The sequence below is a fragment of the Sesamum indicum genome, linkage group LG10 (genome assembly GCF_026168435.1).
Source record: "Sesamum indicum cultivar Baizhima isolate 11 linkage group LG10, ASM2616843v1, whole genome shotgun sequence".
NCBI classification, from domain to species: domain Eukaryota; kingdom Viridiplantae; phylum Streptophyta; class Magnoliopsida; order Lamiales; family Pedaliaceae; genus Sesamum; species Sesamum indicum.
Window position 1 is genome coordinate 18496860 of NC_142666.1, and position 8942 is coordinate 18505801.

Consider the following 8942-nt stretch of genomic DNA (forward strand, 5'->3'; position numbering starts at 1 on the left):
GAAAAATGTATGTGAGGACTAACATTGAAATTTTTTTTAACATACGAAATACAATGTGAGAAAATCGTAATAAATAAAATTAAATTGAAAAAAATCTTAACGTATGGGATTAAAAATGCGATTTCCCCCCTTAAACCGTACACCCACATCCTAGCCTAATACAAAAAAAGGATAGTTACATTTACATCTCTAACCTATGGTCTATTTGCACAAACTATCCATGTCTTTGCATAATTACAGAAATAAAAAAATAGGGGTAGTTGTGCAATGATTCTAATAATTTTAAGGGGTATGTGTGTAATTTTTAAAAAATTAAGAATGCTTTGTGTAAGTGTTAATAATATTTGATGGGTCTATATATAATTATATAAAAAAAATAAAAATAATTTATATAAACAGATTATAAATTGAGGGTGTAAATATAATGTCCCTTCTAAAACAAAAAGAAAAGAAACCATACCTAAAAAAGCCAAAAAAGACCAAAAAAAAAAAAAAAAAAAAGAAAAAAGGGAGAGAGAGAAAGAAAATACAGAGGTGCAACATTGATCAATAACCCTTATTTTTCTCTCTCTCTTTCCGTTGATAGTGGTGGCAGGCTCCAAGTACCATGGTTTTGTCGAGTTATCGTTGACACGTCCAGGCGTTTTGATTTTTGCACATTCTTGTTTAAATTATTGATATGTTATATGTTGAGAATATTTTGTAAATCTGAATCAAGAGAGCAGTTAAAAATGGCAAATGATTACTGCTGAATTTCTGTTTGCTATTGCATTTTATCATTATTTCTTTTCCTTTATGGTTGAAAGTGGTCCAGAGGATAACATTATTTAATAATAATGATTTACTTCAAAGCGTGGTAGTTAGTCTTGGAAACGCACAACTCAGTCACATGAATTCTGATCTTCAAGCTCACAAACCTCTTTGAATCTCTCCTTCTGCATCAAATTATGTCAGATGACACTGCTCCCTCTCCGTATCATTTGTTCTTATTCTTGATTTTTCATTGTCTGTTTCTGTAAGCACGTTTATTTGAAGGGTTATGGCTTGGGTATGTAAAGAAGCTGTCTTTTTTGATGTGCTCTTGGGTTTTAAGATTTTTGTGGAAGTATTTACTGTTTTGGAGGGCTCTGAAGTTTGTCTGGTGTGTGTGAAATTATGAGATGATTCTGAATTCAGTTGATTTCTTGCAGCAGTAAAGTATCAATCCCTGAATAGTTGAGCTGCTTGTGAGTTGTGAGTTTTTTGTTGATGATTTAATTGACTGAATTTATGGAAATATGAAATCTTGTTTAAAGCCCAGAAGATGGATTTGTGTGGTGGTGTGAAAGAATTGTAATCTCAGAGAAATAGAATTCTTGAAAAATGGAAAAGAACTGCAAGAGCATAGTGTGGTTTAGGAGAGATTTGAGGATTGAAGACAATCCAGCTTTAGCAGCTGCTGCAAGGGATGGGAGTTTATTACCTGTTTTTATATGGTGTCCTAAAGAAGAAGGTCAATATTTCCCAGGCCGAGTCTCGCGGTGGTGGTTGAAGCATTCCCTTAAACATTTGCAGCAGTCTTTGAAATCCCTTGGGGCAGAACTGATACTGATCAAAGCCGAGGACACTCTGTCTGCACTTTTAGATTGCCTCAATGCTGTCGGGGCGACAAAAGTATTGTATAACCATCTTTATGGTATGTTTTCGTCTTGGATTGGCCGCTTTGGCTAGTTATTTTTACGTTTTGTGGAGTGTCAGGAAATGATTTTGTCTTTATTGCATTCATAACCATAAACCGATCCTTTTGTAATTCATAAGGGAGTGCAAATTGGAGGCGGAAGGCGATATTAATTATTAAGTGATTAGTGTATGAGAAATCAGTTGTGGGAATGCGTTTTTAGATGGATCTACTTATGTTCCTTCACAGAAACTCACTTCATAGTCGTTATTCAAGCAAGCAATGCAGCACACTAGCTGATTTATCTTAATGTTAGATATCCTAAAATATCATTTTTGATCTCACTTGGTAATCCCTAAGATTTTAACTTACATTTTGTTGTTAATTTCATACTTGTCACTGTTGCTTTTGGATTTTTGACAATCTGTTTGCTGGTAGATATAAATGCCCATTAGCTAAAATGGTCGAAAGTTGAAAGCATTGAAATTACATGTGCAAGGACCTCAGACATCTCAACCTATCTCCAGAAATAATATGTTTTCATTAAAGCTTTTTGACTTATGAAGCTTGGAAATTCTTGTAGTTGTTAGCAGAACAATTATGTAAAAATTTCTTCAGGCCACTGGAATTCTTCAAATTCCAGCTGTTGCTTGTACTCTTCTGTTAGTGTTACTTTGAATTGCTCAAGTCGAGATTCATTGTCTTCTTCTGCAGATCCAATTTCACTTGTTCGGGATCACAACATTAAGCAAAAGTTGGTTGAACTTGGCATTAAAGTGCAAAGCTATAATGGTGACTTGTTGTTTGAGCCATGGGAAGTATATGATGATAATGGACATGCTTTTACGACATTTAATGCATACTGGGAGAAATGCTTGAGCATGCAAAGAGAACCTGTTTCACATCTTCCTCCATGGCGTTTGGTTCAAGCTGCAGGTATATGCTGCCACTTTTTAACAACCGTGCTCCCGTTTGTTCTGTGAGTTCTTGTTATTTCCACTATAATTATTTCAGCAAGTTCTCTTGATAGACATTTTGACCGTAAGCACAAAAGTTGTAACAGCTTAACTGGGGCAAATAATTATGACATAAGATACAAAAGGGAACAAAAATGGAGAAAATTAATGAAAAACTGAGTTTCTGCCTTTTTTCACAGGAATGGTTGAAAGTACACCAATTGAAGCATTGGGTCTCGAAGATGAATCAGAAAAGTCGAGTAATGCTCTATTGGGAAGAGGGTGGTCACCTGGTTGGAGCAATGCTGACAAGGCTTTCAATGAATTTGTCGAACGCCATCTGCTCAACTACTCAAAGGACAGACTCAAGGTCGGAGGGAACTCAACATCCCTCTTGTCCCCGTATATTCATTTTGGGGAACTCAGCATTAGAAAAGTGTTCCAATGTGTTCTTGTGAAGCAAATAGTTTGGAAAAACGAAAGAAACACAGTTGGAGAAGACAGCGCAACATGTTTCCTTAAGGCTATAGGGCTTAGAGAGTATTCCCGCTACATATGTTTTAATTTTCCATTTACTCATGAGAGGTCGTTGCTTCCCAGCCTGAAATTTTTCCCATGGGATGCCAACCTGGCTCATTTCAAGGCTTGGCGACAAGGCCGAACAGGTTATCCACTAGTTGATGCGGGAATGAGAGAGCTTTGGGCTACTGGATGGATTCACAATAGGATTAGAGTAATTGTTTCTAGTTTCTTTGTGAAGTTTCTTCTTCTACCATGGCAATGGGGGATGAAGTACTTCTGGGATACACTTCTGGACGCAGACTTGGAAAGTGATATCCTTGGTTGGCAGTATATCTCTGGAAGTTTGCCTGACGGGCATGAACTTGAGCGCATGGATAGTCCACAGGTAAAACAGTTGGTGTATCTTTGCTCCGTCTATTACTCAAGCTGAGATAGCTTTGATTCTTTTAATTAGTAGAAAGCAGTTTATGTATAGCCTAAACATTAGCATTTTATTACACGTTAGATACTTGGGACTTGTCTTAAAGTAAATTTTTACCTTTATTTGGTGCTCCATATGAATTACAAGTTCTCTATGCCTTAATTAGCTATGATTGTTGGTCATCTTCGTAAGGCAATATACAGGTGAAACATGGATTTACAACATATATCTCAGTCTCTTCAATGCCTTAGCTATATAGATGATTTCCTTATAAATTGTTTGTCTAATAAATATGTTCCCGCTTTTCTTATTCAACAACTGGTTGTGTATCCTAACTTGTGGGTAAGTGTGGTTCGTCTTCTGTGAAATATACTAACTAACTAGTGTGAGTTCAAAACTTATTAGTCAAGACCGAAGAGGAATTGCTGTTTGTCTACTTCAATCGTTTCTTCTTCAGTTGCCAACGAAACGTGTTGTAGTCTTTGATTTTTTCTCTCACTTTATCGATGCAGATTCAGGGCTTCAACTTTGATCCAGAGGGTGAATATGTGAGGCAGTGGTTGCCCGAATTAGCCCGGATGCCAGCTGAATGGATCCATCACCCATGGGATGCTCCTCTTGCTGTGCTTAAATCTGCAGGCGTGGACCTCGGAGTAAACTACCCAAAACCTATAATTGATATAGATTTCGCAAGGGATCGGTTAACTGAAGCCATAGCCGTCATGCACGGAAATGAAGCAACCGCAAGGGCCGGAAGCTCCAATGGAGCAGACGAAGTTGTGTTCGATAACTGCGAAACTAACATAAAATTGGGCACTCGAAATGAAATTGTGAAGGAAAAGACTCCATGTCCGGCTACTTCATCTCACGATCAAAGGGTGCCATCAATGATAAACTCCAAAGATGGTATTCTAAATAAAAAAAGACTGAAGTCAAGGGAAGATGATATGCCGCTGAAAGATGACTTGCGTAGTTGCAACAATGGAGATGAGGTCTCGAAAACGTACTACGACTTGTGCTCTACAGCTGAATCTTCATCGAACAAGAAACAGATAACCAACAGTAGAAATTCTTTCTCTGTTCCCCGAAGCTGCTCTTTAATGTCAACGGATGCACCGTATCAGGTGCATGACTCTTCCTACTTCAAGAATCCAAGGCAAGAAGAGATTGACACGGAAGAGACTTCGAGCAAAAATGGTATGACGTGCAACTATAAACCTTATTTCCAGCATATTTTTTCTGCAACTAAAAAGCTCCAATCATCTGAAAGGGGAGGGTAATTTTGAATTGTACCAATATTTTATGAGGACGTCGTCCTAAAGAACTACGGGTTTACAAGAGACCTATAAGCTGGTAAAAGCACCTCAATTCAACCACGAGCTTTTAGCTTTTCTTCTCTTAAGGTTGGAGAATTATAAACAGAAATTGGATTTCCAAACACTCACTTTTAAGTTTTTGCAAACACCCCAATGATCTTGTACTCTCTTCCGTGTTTCTATACGCTCGCTAGTTGCATGTTCTGAATCTTGAAATCAGATTAGAAAATCTCCAGCTTTCTCAATTCGAGTATATAACGTTTCTTGTTTGTCTGTTCTCTACATGTAGGAGCCACCAATTTACGAATTTCTGGGGATCAGACTATTCGGGAAGAGTAAAAGCTCGTCATTTAATCTATGAATGCTCTGTACACATTAGGATGAGAGCTTTTCCCCTGTGATTCTCTTGTAGATAAGTACTTCAATTCTGAATACTTTTTTGTTTCCTCCTGTGTTCTTGAACATGAACATGTTCTGTCCTTGAGGACAAAAGGAACGTCTTAGGACCACGTTGAGATAGAAATCTGTGGTTATTTTTTCTGTTTCTCACACCACATAACCCGATACAGTTTTTTGTTCCTTTGCTTTGTGTAATTGCATTTGATATGTTCTTTTTCAATTTTCACATATAACGCTGGAGTTGGGGTAGTGAAACGGCTGTCTGTTTACTCATATTGTCTAAGAATGTTCTCATGCGACCTCATTTCTTGCACATAATCCAACTTAAATATATCAAGTGTATTACCCTTGTTACTGGGTTCTTGGATTAATACGGTTCATGCAAGGAAGTGTAGGATCCACAGTAACTGATTAATTGTTCCTGAGCAAAATGACCATTCTCCCTCTTCCATGTGAGTATCCAAAAATCAAGGTGATGCTACAGAAACTACCATGTGATTCAAGGGTGAAAATTATAGAGACCGCTATTAGCAGGAAGGAAATCAAAATGGCCAAAAACACCAAAGTCAGGATTCAAAACTACAACATTTTGTAGTGGTCGCTGGCAACCAATTCAAGAATTGGTTAGCATTTATCAGATTTTATCAATACTCCACTCATTTTCTCTCACTATAACCCCTCTAGTAAAGTAAATTAATTCAAGACCATTTTTGCTAACGAGATATATTGAAAGGAAAAAAGACGAGGGATAATGTATTCTCTCCTGTTCTGTTATTGCTTTTCGTTTCAATAAATACTCTTTCATATCAAGTAAACAAAAATGAGAATACACATCTATGCAAGCACACAAAAATGTTACAAAGGACATAAATAGACCACAAAGACACACAATACCCGTAATGAGCATAAAATATTGTGAAATTATAGTGACATCCTGCACGAGAAAAAAGGTTGTGAAGATAGAAATGAAGACTTAGAAATTTAAGGAGAATGACAAATGTAACAAGACGCAGAGACAGTCGTTGGCGTAGAAGATAAAAGCAACACCTCACTTCTTCTATGTTCAAAATGAAAGTAAAAAATGTTCTACCGTGACATACACACACACACCCACACACCACACACACACACCTCCAAAAAAATATTGCGAAATTATTGTGACATCCTGCATGAGAAAAAGGGTTGTGAAGATAGAAATGAAGACTTAGAAATTGAAGGAGAATGACAAATGTATCAGATTTATCATAACCCACCAAGGCATTTATCGGATTTTATCAATCCTCCACTCATTTTCTTTCACTATATCCGCTCAAGTAAAGTAAATCAATCCAAGACCACTCTTGCTAACGAGATATATTGAAAGGAAAAAAGAAGAGGGACAGTGTACTCTCCTGTCCTGTTATGCTCTTTGTTTCAATAAATACTCTTTCATATCAAGTAAATAAAAATGATACACATCTATGAAAGTAGACAAAAATATTACAAAGGACATAAATAGACCACAAAGACACACAATACCGTAATGAGCATAAAATATTGCGAAACTATGGTGACATCTTGCACGAGAAAAAGGGTTGTGAAGATAGAAATGAAGACTTAGAAATTGAAGGAGAATGACAAATGTAACAAGACGCGGATGACATTCGTTGGCGCAGGAGATAAAAGCAAATACCTCACTTCCTCTACGTTCAAAATGGAAGTAAAATATGTTCTTTCGTGCCACCCACACACACAGAGACACACACCCACCCACCCACACACACCCACACACCGCACACACTCACAAAAAAAAAAGACGCACAAACAAGAAAGTAAAAAAGTCGGAACAATGGGGGGGGGGTATCATTCAGCAAAACTTCTCAAGTTTGTGGTTGATAAAATTAAAAAAGAAATGCAGTAGCTGATTAGAACATATAAAAATATATTCCTGAACATTATAATCTCAACAGAAACCTCCTACACCAGATCATGATTTTCAGAGAAGTTGATCCAGAAACTAGATAATATTAAGCACAAGCATGAGTCAAGCATCAGCTACAACATGTATAACTGATTAATTGTTCCTGAGCAAAAAGACCATTATCCCTCTTCCATGCGAGTACTCAAAAATCAAGATGAAGCTACAGAACCTATCATGTGATTCAAGGGTGAAAATTATAAAGACCGCTATTAGCAGGAAAGAAATCAAAAGGGATAAACACACCAAATTCAGGGTTCCTACAATATTTTGTAGTGGTCGCTGGAAACCAATTCAAGAATTGGTTAGTAGATCATAACCCACCAAGGCATTTATCAGATTTTATCAATCCTCCACTCATTTTCTCTCACTATATCCCCTCTAGTAAAGTAAATTAATCTAAGACCACTCTTGCTAACGAGATATATTGAAAGAAAAAAAGAAGAGTGACAATGCACCCTCTCCTGTCATGTTATTGCTTTTGGTTTCAATAAATATTGTTTCATATCAAGTAAACAAAAATGATGAATACACATCTATGGAAGCACACAAAAATATTACAAAGGACATAAATAGACCACAAAGACACGCAATACTCGTAATGAGCATAAAATATTGCGAAACTATGATTACATCCTGCACGAGAAAAAGGGTTGTGAAGATAGAAATGAAGACTTAGAAATTGAAGGAGAATGACAAATGTAACAAGACGCAGATGGCATTCGTTGGCGCAGAAGATAAAAGCAACACCTCACTTCTTTTATGTTCAAAATAAAAGTAAAACATGTTCTATCGTGACACACACACACACACACACCCACACACCCACCCACCCACACACCACACATATACACCCGCTACACACACACACACACCGCACACACACACACACCACAGCCCCCCCCCCCACACACACCACAGACAGAAACATGCCCACACACACCCACACACCACACACACACAAAAAAACAAAGAAGAAATGACGCATAGACAAGAAAATGAAAAAGTCGGAATAAGGAGGGGGCATCATTTAACAAAACGTCTCAAGTTTATGGTCGATAAAATTGAAAAAGAAATGCAGTAGCTGATTAGAACATATAAAAATATATTCCTGGACATCATGATCTCAACAGAAATCTGCTACACCAGATCATGATTTTCAGAGAGGTTGATCAAGAAACTAGATAATATTAAGCACAAGCATGAGTCAAGCATCAACTACAACATGTATAACTGATTAATTGTTTTTGAGCAAAAGGACCATTTTCTCTCTACCATGCGAGTACGCAAAAATCAAGGTGATGCAACAGAACCTATCATGTGATTGAAAGGTGAAAATTATAGAGACCGCTATTAGCAGGAAAGAAATCAAAAGGGCTAAACACACCAAATTCAGGGTTCCAAACTGTAACATTTTGTAGTGGTCGCTGGCAACCAATTCAAGAATTGGTTAGCAGATCATAACCACTCAAGACATTTATCAAATTTTATCAATCCTCCACTCATTTTCTCTCACTATATCCCTTCTAGTAAGTAAATCAATCCAAGACAACTCTTGGTAACGAGATATATTGAAAGAAAAAAAGAAAAGAGACAATGCACCCCCTCCTGTCCTGTTATTGCTCTTTGTTTCAATAAATACTGTTTCATATCAAGTAAACAAAAATGATGAATACACATCTATGCAAGCACAGAAAAATGCTACAAAGGACAT

At 37.0% G+C, this 8942-nt stretch overlaps 1 protein-coding gene across 1 annotated transcript; it reads left to right on the forward strand.

Moving 5' to 3' along the window:
- The first annotated feature begins 506 nt into the window (after positions 1–506).
- On the forward strand, positions 507–5526 carry CRY2 (cryptochrome 2). The gene is made up of 5 exons (XM_011093015.3): positions 507–1675; positions 2372–2593; positions 2814–3520; positions 4069–4753; positions 5162–5526. Exons 1-5 carry the CDS (start codon positions 1363–1365, stop codon positions 5209–5211), a joined length of 1977 nt encoding a protein of 658 aa, XP_011091317.2. The 5' UTR covers positions 507–1362; the 3' UTR covers positions 5212–5526.
- The last annotated feature ends 3416 nt before the right edge of the window (positions 5527–8942 follow it).